Source organism: Bombina bombina, chromosome 4 (assembly GCF_027579735.1).
Source record: "Bombina bombina isolate aBomBom1 chromosome 4, aBomBom1.pri, whole genome shotgun sequence".
In the NCBI taxonomy this organism is placed as follows: domain Eukaryota; kingdom Metazoa; phylum Chordata; class Amphibia; order Anura; family Bombinatoridae; genus Bombina; species Bombina bombina.
In genome coordinates, this window is record NC_069502.1 from 1225112180 (window position 1) to 1225131406 (window position 19227).

Below are 19227 nucleotides of genomic sequence, written 5' to 3' on the forward strand. Positions count from 1 at the left end.
TCAGATCTCACGGATGGAAGGTGAACAAAGAAAAAAGTTCTCTGTCCCCGTCAACAAGAGTTCCCTTCTTGGGAACAATAATAGATTCCTTAGAAATGAGGATTTTTCTGACAGAGGTCAGAAAATCAAAAATTCTAAGCTCTTGTCAAGTACTTAATTCTGTTCTTCGTCCTTCCATAGCGCAGTGCATGGAAGTAATAGGATTGATGGTTGCAACAATGGACATAGTCCCTTTTGCACGAATACATCTAAGACCATTACAACTGTGCATGCTCAGACAGTGGAATGGGGATTATACAGACTTGTCTCCGACGATTCAAGTAGATCAAAAGACCAGAGATTCACTCTGTTGGTGGCTGACCCTGGACAATCTGTCACAGGGAATGAGCTTCCGCAGACCAGAGTGGGTCATTGTCACGACCGACGCCAGCCTGGTGGGCTGGGGCGCGGTCTGGGAACCCCTGAAAGCTCAGGGTCTATGGTCTCGGGAAGAATCTCTTCTCCCGATAAACATTCTGGAACTGAGAGCGATATTCAATGCTCTCAAAGCTTGGCCTCATCTAGCAAAGGCCAAATTCATAAGGTTTCAATCAGACAACATGACGACTGTTGCATATATCAATCATCAGGGGGGAACAAGGAGTTCCCTGGCGATGGAAGAAGTGACCAAAATAATTCAATGGGCGGAGGATCACTCCTGCCACTTGTCTGCGATCCACATCCCAGGAGTGGAAAATTGGGAAGCGGATTTTCTGAGTCGTCAGACATTCCATCCGGGGGAGTGGGAACTCCATCCGGAAATCTTTGCCCAAATAACTCAATTATGGGGCATTCCAGACATGGATCTGATGGCGTCTTGTCAGAACTTCAAGGTTCCTTGCTACGGGTCCAGATCCAGGGATCCCAAGGCGACTCTAGTAGATGCACTAGTAGCACCTTGGACCTTCAACCTAGCTTATGTATTCCCACCGTTTCCTCTCATTCCCAGGCTGGTAGCCAGGATCAATCAGGAGAGGGCTTCGGTGATCTTGATAGCTCCTGCGTGGCCACGCAGGACTTGGTACGCAGACCTGGTGAATATGTCATCGGCTCCACCATGGAAGCTACCTTTGAGACAGGACCTTCTTGTTCAAGGTCCATTCGAACATCCGAATCTGGTTTCCCTCCAGCTGACGGCTTGGAGATTGAACGCTTGATTTTATCAAAGCGTGGGTTTTCAGATTCTGTAATAGATACTCTGATTCAGGCTAGAAAGCCTGTAACTAGAAAAATTTACCATAAAATATGGAAAAAATATATCTGTTGGTGTGAATCCAAAGGATTGCCATGGAACAAGATAAAGATTCCTAAGATTCTATCCTTTCTACAAGAAGGTTTGGAGAAAGGATTATCTGCAAGTTCTCTAAAGGGACAGATTTCTGCTTTATCTGTCTTACTACACAAACGACTGGCAGCTATGCCAGATGTTCAAGCATTTGTTCAGGCTCTGGTTAGGATCAAGCCTGTTTACAGACCTTTGACTCCTCCCTGGAGTTTAAATCTAGTTCTTTCAGTTCTTCAAGGGGTTCCGTTTGAACCCTTACATTTTGTAGATATTAAGTTACTATCTTGGAAAGTTTTGTTTTTGGTTGCAATCTCTTCTGCCAGAAGAGTTTCAGAGTTATCTGCTCTGCAGTGTTCTCCTCCTTATCTGGTGTTCCATGCAGATAAGGTGGTTTTGCGTACTAAGCCTGGTTTTCTTCCTAAAGTTGTTTCTAACAAAAATATTAACCAGGAGATAGTTGTACCTTCTTTGTGTCCGAATCCAGTTTCAAAGAAGGAACGTTTGTTACACAATTTGGATGTAGTCCGTGCTCTAAAATTCTATTTAGAGGCTACTAAAGATTTCAGACAAACATCTTCCTTGTTTGTTGTTTATTCTGGTAAAAGGAGAGGTCAAAAAGCGACTTCTACCTCTCTTTCTTTTTGGCTTAAAAGCATTATCCGATTGGCTTATGAGACTGCCGGACGGCAGCCTCCTGAAAGAATCACAGCTCACTCCACTAGGGCTGTGGCTTCCACATGGGCATTCAAGAACGAGGCTTCTGTTGACCAGATATGTAAGGCAGCGACTTGGTCGTCACTGCACACTTTTGCCAAATTTTACAAATTTGATACTTTTGCTTCTTCGGAGGCTATTTTTGGGAGAAAGGTTTTGCAAGCCGTGGTGCCTTCCATTTAGGTGACCTGATTTGCTCCCTCCCTTCATCCGTGTCCTAAAGCTTTGGTATTGGTTCCCACAAGTAAGGATGACGCCGTGGACCGGACACACCAATGTTGGAGAAAACAGAATTTATGCTTACCTGATAAATTACTTTCTCCAACGGTGTGTCCGGTCCACGGCCCGCCCTGGTTTTTTTAATCAGTTCTGATGAATTATTTTCTCTAACTACAGTCACCACGGTATCATATGGTTTCTCCTATATATATTTCCTCCTGTCTGTCGGTCGAATGACTGGGGTGGGCGGAGCCTAGGAGGGATCATGTGACCAGCTTTGCTGGGACTCTTTGCCATTTCCTGTTGGGGAAGAGAATATCCCACAAGTAAGGATGACGCCGTGGACCGGACACACCGTTGGAGAAAGTAATTTATCAGGTAAGCATAAATTCTGTTTTTTTTTTCTTTCTCAGACCTCATATCTTTGAGCATTTCAAAAAATTTGGCAATTTTTTTTTTAAAATAATTTTTATTAGCGATATTATGAGTGAAACTATACTTTGTAAATGTATTTTATGTGTTTTGTGCAACGTCTTTGACTTGCGCAACAGTTAACCAGAGGTCTGAAGTCGCACTATCCCTACACGCATTAAATTCTATTCAATCAAACCAGTTTACTTTCAACGTGTACTATGATAAACCCCTCGCATGCAACAGTTTGTTAAAAGTTGAACCCTTCACTAACTCTCCCTTTGTCAAGTCCTTAGCCGCACTCTCATTACGTTATTCTCTCATTCAGTTTATCAGATATTCTACTCTCATGAGTTGGGGGTCTTTCTTCAGAAACAAGGTGCTGTCGCAAGAACCAGAACTTCTGGCTGTGGTGCCGGAGTTCCTGCGCATTTCCATGACAAACATCATCAAGGTGAGCTGTGCAAATGCCTTATGCCTATGTATCTTCTACTTAGCCTACGGTTAATTAATGCTTTACACTGTTGTAGCAGATGTGTGGAATTTGGTCCTGAATCTCGTCAATTAGGTACTGAATAGACCTACATATAACATGAAGTTTTAGCTTTTAAGCTATTAAAATGTTATTAGTGTAGCTATTCATTTAAAGTGTTTTGATTAACGGACCATTAAATATCTGATTGAATTATCAATAATTGCATGATACAAGAGATTCCAAATCACTTGATCTGAATTCCAAATTAGCAATAAATGTTTTTTGTTTTGTTTTTGTTTGTTTTTACAAATTTCAAACGTTCCTTCTGTATCCCTGCCCTTGTATCATGTGACAGCCATTACCCAATCACAGACTTGTATGTCAGCACTGTAAACTCTTGCACATGCTCATTAGGTGCTGGTGCCTCCCAAAATATGAATATAAAAGATTGTGCGCAAATTGATAATTGAATTAAATCAGGAGGTTTTCCTGTTTATTGTATGTTCTGTTTGAATCATAAAAGTTTAACTTTGACTTTAGTGTTTCTTTATGTTTATCATTCATTAAAGGGACAGTCTAGTCCAAAAAAAACTTTCATGATTCAGATAGGGCATGTAATTTTAAACAATTTTCTAATTTACTTTTATCACCAATTTTTCTTTGTTCTCTTTCTATTCTCTTTGTTCTCTTGGACTTAATGTTTGGACCTGGTGCGCGCCGCTGTCAGATGATATGGGGCGGCCTGTTAGTTGACTTCACACCCCCAGAAGCACATGCTTGTTGTTTAGTTCCTACAAAGAGCATTAATGCTAGGCAACTTAAATGTGTCCAGAGGCACAGGAACAGACATTCCACACACTATCGGAAAAGATCTTCCTACACATAAGTCCTGTGGTGTGTGTGTTTCAATGACCCCCGTCGCAGGCAGTTTTGGCGCCATCCCTGCCTTGCAGGGAGTGCACAACAGCTGCGGAGCAGCAGAGTGGCAGTCTTGGCCTGATACGGAGGTGGTGAAGCATTTGATTAAAGTAGGCTTTTGGGCAGACATTTGGGGACAAATAGCTGTGGGGTTCACAGTTTGCTGGGATCAGGTTGTGAAAGGCAAATGGAATCTGGCAGCCACAGCCATTCTTCTCTTGAACCTTCTAGAAACCTGGGCAATCTTTCAGGCTTTGCTCTACTTTCAACCGATTCTGCAAAGAGATAAAGCTTTTTATGGAAAACAAATGAGATATGTCCTATCCGCATTCCAAGGAGTCGTCCAGAGCTGTCAGGTAATCAAGGCTGTTACTTCGATCTTCCTGTGGAACAAAAAATGTGTTAAACGTCTCACTGCAATTAATCTACCAACAAGCTTTGTTTTGAGTGGCTGGTTATCTCAACACAAGAGAGATATCTCAAAAAGAATGGCAGCTGAATGTTACGTATTCCAGATATTAACTAGCAAGAGGTGCCCGTCAGGTATTTCTCTTATAGTATTCATTTCCAGTTCTATTACTACTTCATCTGCTATACAATGGAGTGGATGCTTTCTCTCGAACATAGGACTTCTAGCTCATTTATATCTTTTCTCCAATATTTCTTATCCCTCAACTTCTACACAGTGTTCATTGTGAAGAAGCAACATTCAGTAAATTAATTTGTCTTGGCCCTGCAGACAGTCAACCACCTTGAACGCTACCAGCAGAGACCTGCTACTGTAATATTAAAACCAATGTAATGACTTCTGAATTTTCATATTTCTTTAACTTTATTATTATAGAGTCGCAGAAATTATTCCACTCAGTTGGCACTTTTCCTTATGTCATCTTCTTAAATTCCTTCATGACCGTTTTACTGCATGATCTATCTCCTAATTGTCTCAAAGTTCAAGTCCAAAAATCGGTTATTGCTAGTATAAAGTGGGTTCAGCAACCTGATGTCACTCCATTTTCCCCCACACACACATTTTAGTCCAACATGGTACTATTCTTTTGTATGCTATGATAGAAGATTCATTTAAACATTTGCAAGAAGTTTCCCTGTGGTTCCTCACACTTCATTTTTTTTTTTTCTAGTAGCCTTTTCCTAAGCTCAAAGGGTCTCGTTGATGGGAGACTGTTCCTTACTTTCTATTCAAGGTAGTTGACCTTCCCACCACTAAGAACATTACCCTTCCATATTTTTCCTCTTGACAAGGTAGAGATTAGAGGCAAACAAGATCTTTGAAATTCATGTGTGGGGAATGTGGTCAGCGATGGGACTAGGTATGTTCTGATTGCCGCTCAATCCCTCAGCGTTCCATCTCATTTTTTATTACGGAGTGCTGGGGACTTCTGGGAGACTTAATTCAGGATGACCACGGTTTTATTTTTTTCAGCGCTCAGAATATTCAGAATGGAGCACTAAGTTTTTATGAGACCTCTGCAATGTTATCTTTACATTATAGCGATGGAGGGGGTGGAGGCATTTTTTGAGCCTCAGAAGGTTTGGCGCACTTGTTAGGGCTCAGTCCTTTTCTCCTCTTTCCATTTTCTTCTGTGAAAAGCAAATTGGGCAGAAATAAGCTAATCCCAGGTGGCAAACGGGCCATAGAACAAGCTATTGAGCTGCTGTTCGTTCCTGGCAGACTGCTTCTCTTTCTGCTTTGTGTGTGTATATATAAATATATATATATATATATATATATATATATACCCTATGGGTGTTAACAATGAAGTGTTCAACTCACCAATGGCCGTTTGTGTATTCACGGGAGTGCCGCGGGTTAGATCAACAGTAATACCTTTCCGCCAGAGTTGAGGGATACCGAGAGTCCGACTTCTGTTAGTTAGTAGCCTTAACGGGATGCGCGGGTGATGCCGCGTCTGACTCCTCCGTTAACTCGTCAGGAAGGGCTGCTCGGTGGTAAGTGTGATTGATAATATGCAAACTGGGGGTTAAGGAAAGTGAAAAAAGTCCGCTTGATAGCCAAGTTTAAAGTACCATGAAGTATATGATCCGGTCCTCAAGGCTAGCTTAGCCGTAAATGCAAAGACAACAGAGAATCGAGGACTAACAGGATTGTTACAACCAAGTGGGTTTTTTCAGGCTTAGGTGATGAATCACACAGTGGTGTACAAGGTTAGGTGATGCTGATCTGAGATCCTTGTTTCTCTGTTGTCTTTTTATATATATATATATATATATATATATATATATATATATATATATATATATATATATATATATATATATATATATATTCATATTCAGAAGCATATTAAATTAATGAAATCAGTGAATTCTTTATTCTGTGATGCAGTTGTTCAGATTATTTGTCTCAATGAGAAAAATACTACTTTAGTGGTTTTAGCTAGAAGGGCGCTTTTGGTTGAAATCTTGGTCTGCTGACATGATTTCTAAATCTAGACTTTTTTCCTTACTTTTCTAAGACCCTCTTTGGTCCTGGCTTGGATTATATTATTTTCACAGTAACTGGGGGTTAAGGGGCTTTTTTTAACCTCAGGACAAAAAGGCTAGACTTAAAGGTAGGTCTGGAGGGAGTTTTCGCCACTCTCCCAGAACAAGAATCAAAAATCCAATTCTTCCCAGAGGAAGGAGGCCTCATAGCCTACATGGATACCAAATCCAGTGTGGTCCAAGTCCAAACAGTTCAGAATAGGTTTTGAGTGTCACCCTCCTCAGGCTGGGCTTCTTCTGTCTTACATTTCTAAAAGACCGGAAAAGAAAATTGCTTTTCTTTTCGGTGTAAGAGCCTTGAAGTTATGGGCGTCATTGTCCCAATACCTCTGATGGAGCAGGGAACAGGTTTCTTCTCAAATATTTTTGTTGTTCCAAAGAAGGAAGGAACTTTCAGTCCCATTTTAGATCTAAAGACTCAAGCTTATAAAGGTTCCTTCGTTCAAGATGGAAACTTTCAAATCGATCCTCCTTTTTAGTTCTTCAGGGTCAATTTAAGTCTACAATAGATCTGCACATCCCAATCCATCATGATCAAAATCAGTTTCTCAGGTTTGGCTTCTTGGACAAACAGTTTTATATCTCTACCGTTCGGTCTGGCTACTGCTCCCACAATATTCACAAAGGTTCTGGGAGCCCCTCTATCTGTAATTCATTCTCAGGGAGTAGTGGTAGGTCCTTACCTGGACGATATATTGGTTCAAGCTCCATCTTTACCTTTAGCAGTGGCGCATACAGAAAAACTACTGTGGTTTCTTTGCAGTCATGGCAGGAAGGTAAATGTCGCATAGAGCTTTCACACTGCCAGCAGGTGTGATCATTTTTTTTAACAGACTTCAGTTGGCCTGTTAACTGTAGTCACTAAATTCTCCTTCGGTAGCTTGGTTTATGGAGGTTGAGGGACTTATGGTCGCTGCCTCGGACACAATGCAGTTTGCCAGGTTTAATTTGCGACCTTTACAACTCTGCATGTTGTCAGTGGAATGGGGACCACTTCGACCTTTCAAGTTATCCAATTTGAAAAAAACACCAATCTGTTTCTTGGTAGATGTCCCCAGACCAGGGGAATGGTCTCAATCAATTAATAGTTCACTGAGGACGGCCAGAGATAATAATAATCTGATGGCGTTCAGGCTCAACCAAAAACTACTTTGCTATGGTTCCAAGGCGAGGGATCCTCAAGCGGAGTTCACAGATGCATTAACGACTCAGTGGCATTATCTTCTGGTTTACCTATTTCCTCCAATTGCGCTTCTCCCCTCTCGTCTCAAGCAAGAGGACGTCTTGACAATCTTGGTATCTTCTGCACAGTCTCGACTGAATTGGTATGCAGACCTGGCCAAGATTTCCATTGCTACGCCATGGCGTCTTCCTCTATGACAGGACCTGCTCTTTCAAGGTCCGTTTTCTATAAAAATCTTCAGTCTCTGAACTTAACAGCGCAGAGATTTAACTCAGGTTTATCTGAGTCTGTAATTGATACTTTAATTCAGACTTGTAAGCCTGTTACTAGACTGATCTAATACAAAGTCTTAAAGGTATACCTTTCCTGTTGTTTAAAACACGCTTTTTCCCTGGAATTCTGTAAGAATTCATGGATCTTACAATTTCTTCATGAGGGTCTAGACAAGGGTCTATCGGCCAGTTCCCTCAAGGGTCAGATTTTTGCCCTTCTGGTTCTATTACATGGAAGTAACCCCATTTGACTGATATTAAATCATTTTTTTCAGATTTTATCTTGGAAGGTTTTATTTCTCTTGGCAATTTCTTCAGCAAGAAAAGTTTCAGAATTATCTTCTTTCTTCTGATCCACGGTATTTGATCTTTCATCAAACTAAAGCGGTGTTGCGTACTGTGGCTTGGTTTTTGCCGACGGTTAATAAAGAAATTGTTACTTCTCTCTGTCCAAATCTTCAAATGAAAGACTTTTACATAGTTTTGATGTCGTCAGTGCTTTAAAATTCTTTTTACAAGCAACTAAGGAATTTCGCCAGTCTTCCAGATTATTTGTTCTGTATTCAGATAAACGTAAAGGTCAGAAGGCAACTTCCGTTTCCTTATGCTTTTGGTTCAGAAGTTTAATTCGTATGACTGTAATATCTCTTTAAGAGGAGTACTTTGAATCTTCACCCTTCTACTTGGATTTCTACAAAGCTGTGCACCTGTTACTATTTGGTGCTTGACTATCACACAAGCTGCAATAGTAACTCATTCTACCTTACCTATGGTAATGTAAGCTTTGTTACTCTTGTACTTGGAGAGGACTGCAGGCCAGCCTCCTCCCCACTGACTATGGACCCAGAAACTTGAGGGGATTCTATGATTTGGGAGGCGGGTGCCCAGGGTACATTTGGAGTAATTTTACCCTGGATTCAGGTTCACCCCATTTCCATGAATTCCCAGAGATTCAGAGAATTGGGTGGCCCTGATACAGAGTTGGGGTTCCTGTGTTTTGTTGGAGTGTAAGGTGACAGCCCAATCCAGCATTGCCTGCTCCAACTCCCCCCCCCCCCAGACTCAGAGACTGAGAATGTTTGAGCTGATTGCAACCTCCTGCTCTAATGCTGGGACCTCCTGCTGTTATGTGTATGCATATCTAGTCTAGGTGTGAAGAGTATTTCTGTTATTGTGAGAGTCATCTATTGTCCTTTTGTAAGTCAGGATGTGATTAGAAACTTGTTTAACTATTGTCTGATTTTTGTACCATTGCATAATATTTGTTTCTATTGATTATGTGGTGACTACCCCCCTTTGTTGGAAATGTATAAAAGCTGTGTTTTCTGTGCAATAAAGCAGTTCCTATTTTGACCCTCAAGCATTCAGTCTCAGCTAATGTTCTTGGGGGTAACTATATCAACTTGCAGCAGCCGTTATTCTAATAGCGGCAGGTATCCAGTGGAGGTTCATTGGTTGGCGTTTGGTGGGAGGATGCTGACTTTAGCAGGTGTACCCAGTCTGGGGTACCGAGACCCATTACAATTGTCTGGCAGCGGTGGGATCTGCTTCCGCCTTACAGAGCAGTTCCAAACCACCAGTGGGACCTCAATGGAAATGGAGTCTGAATTCCAGTGGAGATTGCAGGCAGCTCTGGCCCAGTTCAATGGCCCTGTCTTGGCAGAGGGTGAACTGGCCTGGAAGGATGGTGCGAGGCTCTCCAGTTCGAACAGGACTACCAGAGGAAGTCACTTCCTACTCCAGAGCAGCAATTCTCACTACAGATGGATGTAAGAATGCCATTCCTGGGAAAGCAGACCCGGAAGGAGTGGGTGCCGAATTGGAAGGGTACTTAGCACTGCGGTGATATGCGGCCCAGGTGTGTCCGGAGATGGAGACGGATGTTCCTACAGAGGGCTATGGCTTCGGCGGCCCTGGATTGCTATTTAAAAGTCTCACACAGGACTCCCACTGCGGGAGTATGGCAAAGTTTCGTCAGGAGGGCATAATGGAACACCGAGAGCTGAGGCTGAACCTTACAGAAGTACCAGGGATGAGAGATGATCTTGATTACCTAGCTGCCCACGAATGGGAGCTAGAAAAGGCATATAAAAGGCTGTTAGATCTTGTTCAGCAGCATGCCTCCGAGCCTGCAGAGGGCTATGGTGCAGCGATCATGGATTTATTGGACTTTTCCTCAGAGGAGTGGCAACCGGTAATGAGCTACCATGAGCTGCTAGACCACAATCAGCAGCCTGGCCCTGAGCTTGCCACACCAGCAGAAGCGCTGGCAACAGGGCAGAGCACCAATGCCCTCTGCCCAGCACCTGTGATATCTCTGGAGTCCCAGGGAGAGAGGTAGTCTTTCTCTACACAGCCACAGGCTCCAGAGATTGAAAATTTAATAGACTTTTCCTCTGAGGAGGGATAGACCGGTGAGTCTCCAGCAGAAGAGATGGCAACAGGACAGAGCGCCGCTGGCCTCTGCCCAGCACGTGCAGCAGCTCCGGGATTCCAGGGTGAGGAGGTAGCCGACCTCTCATCACAGCAGCAGAGTCAGTTCCAGGGAGAGGAGGTAGCTGACCTTTCTCCCCAGCAGCAGGGCCAGTTCCAGGGAGAGGAGGTAGCTGACCTCTCTCCCCAGCGGCAGATCGGTTTCCAGGGAGAGGATGTAGCCGACCTCTCTCCTCAGCAGCAGGGCCAGTTCCAGGGATAGGAGTTAGCCAACCTCCCTTCCCAACTGCAGAGCTGTTTCCAGGGAGAGGAGGTAGTCAACCTCTATCCCCAGTGGCAGAGCGGTTTCCAGGGAGAGGAGGTAGCTGACCTCTTTCCCCAGCAACAACGGTTTCCAGGGAGAGGAGGTGGCCGACCTCTCTCCTCAGCAGCAGGGCCAGTTCCAGGGATAGGAGGTAGCCAACCTCCCTTCCCAACTGCAGAGCTGTTTCCAGGGAGAGGAGGTAGCCAACCTCTATCCCCAGTGGCAGAGCGGTTTCCAGGGAGAGGAGGTAGCTGACCTCTTTCCCCAGCAACAGCGGTTTCCAGGGAGAGGAGGTAGCCGACCTCTCTCCTCAGCAGCAGGGCCAGTTCCAGGGATAGGAGGTAGCCAACCTCCCTTCCCAACTGCAGAGCTGTTTCCAGGGAGAGGAGGTAGCCAACCTCTCTCCCCAGTGGCAGAGCGGTTTCCAGGGAGAGGAGGTAGCTGACCTCTTTGCCCAGCAACAGCGGTTTCCAGGGAGAGGAGGTAGCCGACCTCTCTCCTAAGTGGCAGAACCAGTTTTTTTTTTTTTCCTCTGGTGGCGGCAGTCCAATTTTGCATCTCTGTTTCCTATTGTCTTTCATACTTCGCCCTATCCTCAGCTATATACAATTCTAGGAAGGAAGGGGAAGTATGAGGGATACTTGAAACTCTGTTGTAGGGTGTCTTTGCCTCCTTCTGGTGGCTAGGTGAAGAAAGAAATGAATTTATCAGGTAAGAATAAATTTTGTTTTGTTTTTTTATAATGTGATTATTAATATTTATGTTTTAATAAGATATCATCATTAAAGTTTTTATGTTATAAGATTGTGTTATGAATTATCTCCTGTTCTTTAATAGGTGGGATTCCCCTCGAAAAACGACAGCCCAAGTTGTATATATTCACGCATTGACTTTGACAGTGATGAGGACTTCAGTTCCTTTTTCTGCATTAGTGAGCACATTTTCTGTAGTACTAATGTTGCTTTTCAGACGTCATTTATAAGTAGAGAGAAATGTTGTTTTTAATTTAGGGTGATTTTGAGAAGCTGAGAACCATTTATATACTGTATAATGTAAAATCCCTCACTTCATGTTTAAAGTGAAAGCATCTGAAGCTGGTGATGAAAGCTAAATTAATTGGTCAGTTAATTTGGGTCTGTACCCAAGTAATTTGATTAATTGTATAGCAAGGCTTGTAGGTCTTGGGACAAAAGGTGCCATAACTTCACAATGAAACAGAATAAGAAAAAAAACAAGCTTTTAATAAGATCTAGCATTGTAAAAAATAATATGGTGTGTGAGAGACAGGCCCATTGAAAGTCAAATAAGAGAAACGTGCATGTATTTCTGTTGATGTAACCAATAGTCCAATAGATGTAGTCCAATAGATGTAGTCCAATAGATGTAGTCCAATAGATGTAGTCCAATAGATGTAGTCCAATAGATGTAGTCCAATAGATGTTCTTCAAAAGTATGCTGAACCCCCATCTTCACTAAGGCGCTGTAGACAATGCAAAATGTTGATTTGATTGAGGGTGTAAATCTCACAGGAGATGAGTCTAGATCAAGACTAGTTATCCTAATAGAGGGAGCCAGATAACACACCGTTACTTACAGCACGAGCATGTAGGGCAGAGCCACAGAGTATGTCTTCTGTGTATGGGAATCCATATATAGGATTCTGTGCTGGCACACAGTATACAGGAACTCTTCTAAGGACCTTGTTGAAGACTTATGAGATGGAAAAGAACAACTCTTTCCTTCTTAATACAGGGAGAGTCCACAGCTGCATTCCTTACTTGTGAGAAATACTGAACCTGGCCACCAGGAGGAGGCAAAGACACGCCAGCCAAAGGCTTAAATACCTCCCCCACTTGCCTCATCCCCCCCAGTCATTCTTTGCCTTTCGTCACAGGAGGTTGGAAGAGAAGTGTCAGAAGATTACGGAGTAGTCTCTTATGGAGGGTAGTACTCTTCGAGATGGGACTGGGGTTTTAAGTAGCCTTGTCAGCTTCTCAGTGAGAGCATGGATGAAAGTTAGTCTGGAGATGCAGACCGAGTCTTTCTGCGAAACAATCCAGACTCATATTAACATCTCCTAAGCAATCAGTGTTGATGAGTTTTGCTGCTGCCTGCTTTTCATCTCTCAAGTCCATGTCAGAAGCGATGCTACAGTCTGTCACACTTCAAGCACCGTGTTTCTGTCCCATGGCATAGATTCCGGTAAGATCATTTAATTTTTACACATATGTTAACACTAGAAGACAGGGTCACAGTTTGACTCCTTTATCGAATCAAGGGTTTGTTGAACATATATGTTTGTGATTTATGCTGATTTTTATGTGTGAGATGTTTTGGGCTCATAGGCTGATATGGAACATACAGGTTGCTCTTTTACTTTGAGAGCTGCGCAGTTTTATTAAGCTTGGCGCGCTTTTTCTTTAGCAGGGGCGGTCCTACATTGCACACCGTGTGACCGGGAGTGGTCACGGTTTCCATTTCCTATTCCTGACCGAGTGACTACGGAGAGAAGCGAGTTTTCTCTATACGATCTGGGTCATAGGAGGTGGTGAGTGCCCCAGCCATTGGGTGCATAGGTGCCGGTTGTTACCTTTGATTTAAATAAGGTTACCTAGTAATGGAAGATTCTGATTTTTTTTTTAGAGGGCGATCCCTCTACGACAGAATTCGATACCTATGTATATTGTGAGGAGGCCCGAGTAGTCCAGCCCTCTCAATTATGTTCCATATGCCGCAACAAGGTGTTTTCATCAACTAATGTTGAGATGTTAGATGTTGCTGAGCCTTACGCCTCTGAGGTCTCTTCGTCCTGTGAGGTGTGTCCTCTACACTCTTCTGATCCTACACATGCAGCTTCCCCTTGCACCACTAATCCTCCACCTGGAGGGGGCCTTTTTTCACCTGACGCTACTGCGTAGTTCCGTATGGCGATGTCTGCGACCTTGGCCGCTTTGCCTCGTGCTGCTTGGCGTAAGCAAAGGTTTAATCCATGCACTCCTGCCCAGGGAGCATCATGCATATTGACGGTTGTATCCGATCAATCATCTGAGAATGTGGTTCTCTCTGAGGCTTCATAGTACGAACCTTCTGGGTTGGAGCCTGCTGCTTCTATTCCTCTGGCAGAGGAGGATTTCGCTTTTAGAGTAGCACGCCTGTGCTTCCTTCTAAGAGAGGTTTGGGCGATATTAGAGATTCCTAGTATTGATCTGCCAGTCGAGTCTCCGAGCCCTAAATCAGATGGCGAATTTGATTAAGGCAAGTGGGGAAGGATGGAGATCCGATTCTCTTTCGCCTATTAACTTTTTAAGATTCCCGGTTCCAGGCTCTATAGGGGGGTTGTTTTCGTCACCCATCCCTACTTGGCTAACACTTTTCTTTTACTAAGATATGACGAGTCCACAGATTTCATCCTTACTTGTGGGATTTATCCTCCTGCTAACAGGAAGAGGCAAAGAGCACCACAGCAGAGCTGTATATATAGCTCCTCCCTTCCCTCCCAACCCAGTCATTCTCTTTGCCTGTGTTAGTGATAGGAAGAGGTAAAGTGAGGTGTTAGTTTAGATTCTTCAATCAAGAAGTTTTTTATTTTAAATGGTACCGGTGAGTACTATTTTCCTCAGGGAGAAATGGAATGAATAATTTTTTTCTGCCCTGAGGTTGATGATCTTAGCAGACGTATCTAAGATCCATTTTGGTTCCCACAGAACTTCTGAAGGTAGTGCAAGAGAAATCTTCAGTGTGGAGAAAGGTGTCATGCTACAAGCAGCATTTAGGTATGTTTAATCTTTTATTTCTGAGGAGACTTGTTATATCAGAACTGGCTGACATTTTTCCCTGCAAGGGAAGGGGTAAGCAATAGATCACTGAGGTTGTTACTGAAATTCCTGTGTTTTATACATATTGCTTTTACGGTTTGCATATCTGTATTGGGGTTTGACACTGGGAGAGGCAGCTTGACATGTATATATTTAATATTTAAGGTCAGTAGGGCTGCAGTTATTTGTTAGAGGATTATATGTACAGGGGACCACATGGCTTTTCTTTTTCAAACCGCTTCCCATGTGGTTAGGCAGACTGTTGAGACGACGTCCATGATGGGCGGGGGCCTATTTCGCGCACTCAGATGCGCAGTTTTCACTCACTAAGAAGGCAGCAGGCATTAGCTCCGGTGGGGCCTAAAGTTGTTTTCCAGTCACCAGATTGTTGTCGAGTCAATTTTCAGTACCCTGATGGCAGGTAGGCGCCACAGCAGAGCTGTGGCGAGGTGCAGGGGTCATTTTCATTGTTAAAATATATTTCTTTCATGTAATAAGCAAGAGTCCATGAGCTAGTGACGTATGGGATATACATTCCTACCAGGAGGGGCAAAGTTTCCCAAACCTCAAAATGCCTATAAATACACCCCTCACCACACCCACAAATCAGTTTTACAAACTTTGCCTATCATGGAGGTGGTGAAGTAAGTTTCTGCTAGATTCTACGTTGATATGCGCTTCGCAGCAGGCTGGAGCCGGTTTTCCTCTCAGTGTGCAGTGAATGTCAGAGGGATGTGAAGAGAGTATTGCCTATTTGAATTCAATGGTCTCCTTCTACGGGATCTATTTCATAGGTTCTCTGTTATCGGTCGTAGAGATTCATCTCTTACCTCCCTTTTCAGATCGACGATATACTCTTATATACCATTACCTCTACTGATTCTCGTTTCAGTACTGGTTTGGCTTTCTACTACATGTAGATGAGTGTCCTGGGGTAAGTAAGCTATGGTTGGGCACTTTTATATAAAGTTATAAATATATATATATAATATTTATTTGCCTTGATTCAGGATGATCAATATTCCTTATTTCAGACAGTCAGTTTCATTATTTGGGATAATGCATATGAAGTAAGACATTTTTTCTTACCTTAAAAATTGACTTTTTTCCCTGTGGGCTGTTAGGCTCACGGGGGCTGAAAATGCTTCATTTTATTGCGTCATTCTTGGCGCGGACTTTTTTGGCGCAAAAAATTTCTTTGTCATTTCCGGCGTCATACTTGTCGCCGGAAGTTGTTCGTGTTTTCGTAATTTTTTTGACGTTTTGCGCCAAAAATGTCGGCGTCACCGGATGTGGCGTCATTCTTGGCGCCAAAAGCATTTGGCCGCCAATAATGTGGGCGGCTTTTTTGGCGCCAAAAGATGTGGGCGTCATTTTTGTCTCCACCTTTTTTCTCACATTATTTAAGTCTCATTTTTCATTTGCTTCTGGTTGCTAGAGGCTTGTTCATTGGCATTTTTTTCCCATTCCTGAAACTGCCTTTTAAGGAATTTGATAGATTTTGCTTTATATGTTGTTTTTTCTCTTACATATTGCAAGATGTCTCAGATTGACCCTGGATCAGAAGCTACTTCTGGAAAAACGCTGCCTGATGCTGGTTCCACCAAAGTTAAGTGTATCTGCTGTAAACTTGTGGTATCTGTCCCTCCGGCTGTAGTTTGTGATGAATGTCATGATAAGCTTGCTAATGCAGATAGTATTTCCATTAGTAATATACCATTACCTGTTGCTGTTCCATCAACATCTAATACTCAGGATATTCCTGTTAATATAAGAGATTTTGTTTCTAAATCTATTAGGAAGGCTATGTCTGTTATTCCTCCTTCCAGTAAACGTAAAAGGTCTTTTAAAACTTCACATTTTTCAGATGAATTTTTAAATGAACATCATCATTCTGATTTGTCTGTTTCTGATGATGATTTTTCTGGTTCAGAGTATTCTGTCTCAGATATTGACACTGATAAATCTTCATATTTATTTAAAATGGAATTTATTCGTTCTTTACTTAAAGAAGTTTTAATCGCATTAGAGATGGAGGAATCTAGTCCTCTTGATACTAAATCTACTAAGCGTTTAAATTCGGTTTTCTCCAACATTGGTGTGTCCGGTCCACGGCGTCATCCTTACTTGTGGGATATCTCTTCCCCAACAGGAAATGGCAAAGAGTCCCAGCAAAGCTGGCCATATAGTCCCTCCTAGGCTCTGCCCACCCCAGTCATTCTCTTTGCCGTTGCACAGGCAACATCTCCACGGAGATGGTTAAGAGTTTTTTGGTGTTTAAATGTAGCTGGAGTCTAAATCTAGTTCTTTCAGTTCTTCAAGGGGTTCCGTTTGAACCTTTACATTCCATAGATATTAAGTTACTATCTTGGAAAGTTTTGTTTTTGGTTGCAATTTCTTCTGCTAGAAGAGTTTCAGAGTTTTCTGCTCTGCAGTGTTCTCCGCCCTATCTGGTGTTCCATGCAGATAAGGTGGTTTTGCGTACTAAGCCTGGTTTTCTTCCTAAGGTTGTTTCTAACAAAAATATTAACCAGGAGATAGTTGTACCTTCTTTATGTCCGAATCCAGTTTCAAAGAAGGAACGTTTGTTACACAATTTGGACGTAGTCCGTGCTCTAAAATTCTATTTAGAGGCTACAAAAGATTTCAGACAAACATCTTCCTTGTTTGTTGTTTATTCTGGTAAAAGGAGAGGTCAAAAAGCGACTTCTACCTCTCTTTCCTTTTGGCTTAAAAGCATCATCCGATTGACTTAAGAGACTGCCGGACGGCAGCCTCCTGAAAGAATCACAGCTCACTCCACTTGGGCTGTGGCTTCCACATGTGCCTTCAAGAACGAGGCTTCTGTTGACCAGATATGTAAGGCAGCGACTTGGTCTTCACTGCACACTTTTGCCAAATTTTACAAATTTGATACTTTTGCTTCTTCGGAGGCTATTTTTGGGAGAAAGGTTTTGCAAGCTGTGGTGCCTTCCGTTTAGGTAACCTGATTTGCTCCCTCCCTTCATCCGTGTCCTAAAGCTTTGGTATTGGTTCCCACAAGTAAGGATGACGCCGTGGACCGGACACACCAATGTTGGAGAAAACAGAATTTATGCTTACCTGATAAATTACTTTCTCCAACGGTGTGTCCGGTCCACGGCCCGCCCTGGTTTTTTAACCCCTTAAGGACCAGCGACATACCCTGTATGTCATTGGCCTTTTTTGGGACTTGATTGTTTTATAGCGCGGTCTTGACACCAGCGTTGAGACTGATCTATTCCACAAAACCTGCTGGAGGGAGTGCATTAATAGCGTGTTCTTGCTAGACTTGTGCTATTATGTCCTGAAAAAACCCTTAAGGACCAGTGACATACAGGGAACATTGTGGTCATTAAGGGGTTAATCAGGTCTGATGAATTATTTTCTCTAACTACAGTCACCACGGTACCATATGGTTTCTCCTATATATATTTCCTCCTGTCCGTCGGTCGAATGACTGGGGTGGGCGGAGCCTAGGAGGGACTATATGGCCAGCTTTGCTGGGACTCTTTGCCATTTCCTGTTGGGGAAGAGATATCCCACAAGTAAGGATGACGCCGTGGACCGGACACACCGTTGGAGAAAGTAATTTATCAGGTAAGCATAAATTCTGTTTTTAAACCTCCTACAGTTATTCCGAAAGTTTTTCCTGTCCCTGATGCTATTTCTGAAGTAATTTCTAGGGAATGGAATAATCTGGGTAATTCATTTACTCCTTCTAAAAGGTTTAAGAAATTGTATCCTGTGCCATCTGACAGATTAGAGTTTTGGGACAAAATCCCTAAAGTTGATGGGGCTATCTCTACTCTCGCTAAACGTACTACTATTCCTACGGCAGATAGTACTTCCTTTAAGGATCCTTTAGATAGGAAAATTGATTCCTTTCTAAGGAAAGCTTATTTATGTTCAGGTAATCTTCTTAGGCCTGCTATTTCTTTGGCTGATGTTGCGGCAGCTTCCACTTTTTGGTTGGAGGCTTTGGCACAACAAGTGTCAGATCATAATACTCATAGCATTGTTAAACTTCTTCAACATGCTAATAACTTTATTTGTGATGCCATCTTTGATATCATTAGAGTTGATGTCAGGTATATGTCTTTAGCTATTTTAGCTAGAAGAGCTTTATGGCTTAAAACTTGGAATGCAGATATGTCTTCTAAGTCAACTTTGCTTTCCCTTTCTTTTCAAGGTAATAAATTGTTTGGTTCCCAGTTGGATTCTATTATTTCAACTGTTACTGGGGGGAAAGGAACTTTTTTACCTCAGGATAAAAAATCTAAAGGTAAATATAGGGCTGCTAATCGTTTTCGTTCCTTTCGTCAGAATAAGGAACAGAAGCCTGATCCTTCCCCTAAAGGAACAGTTTCTGTTTGGAAACCATCTCCAGTCTGGAATAAATCCAAGACTTTTAGAAAGCAAAAGCCAGCTCCCAAGTCCACATGAAGGTGCGGCCCTCATTCCAGCACAGCTGGTAGGGGGGCAGATTACGATTTTTCAAAGAAATTTGGATCAATTCGATTCACAGTCTTTGGATTCAGAACATTGTTTCACAAGGGTACAGAATAGGTTTCAAGGTAAGGCCTCCTGCAAGAATATTTTTTCTTTCTCGCATTCC

General features: G+C 42.7%; 1 protein-coding gene across 1 annotated transcript in view; it reads left to right on the forward strand.

Moving 5' to 3' along the window:
• XPO5 (exportin 5) overlaps positions 1 to 19227 on the forward strand; it is a 630805-nt gene that overhangs the window by 164980 nt on the left and 446598 nt on the right. Inside the window, exons 11-12 of the mRNA XM_053712755.1 lie at positions 2997 to 3122; positions 11614 to 11707. Coding sequence (XP_053568730.1) covers positions 2997 to 3122; positions 11614 to 11707 — 220 coding nt within the window. The remainder of the gene's footprint in view (positions 1 to 2996; positions 3123 to 11613; positions 11708 to 19227) is intronic.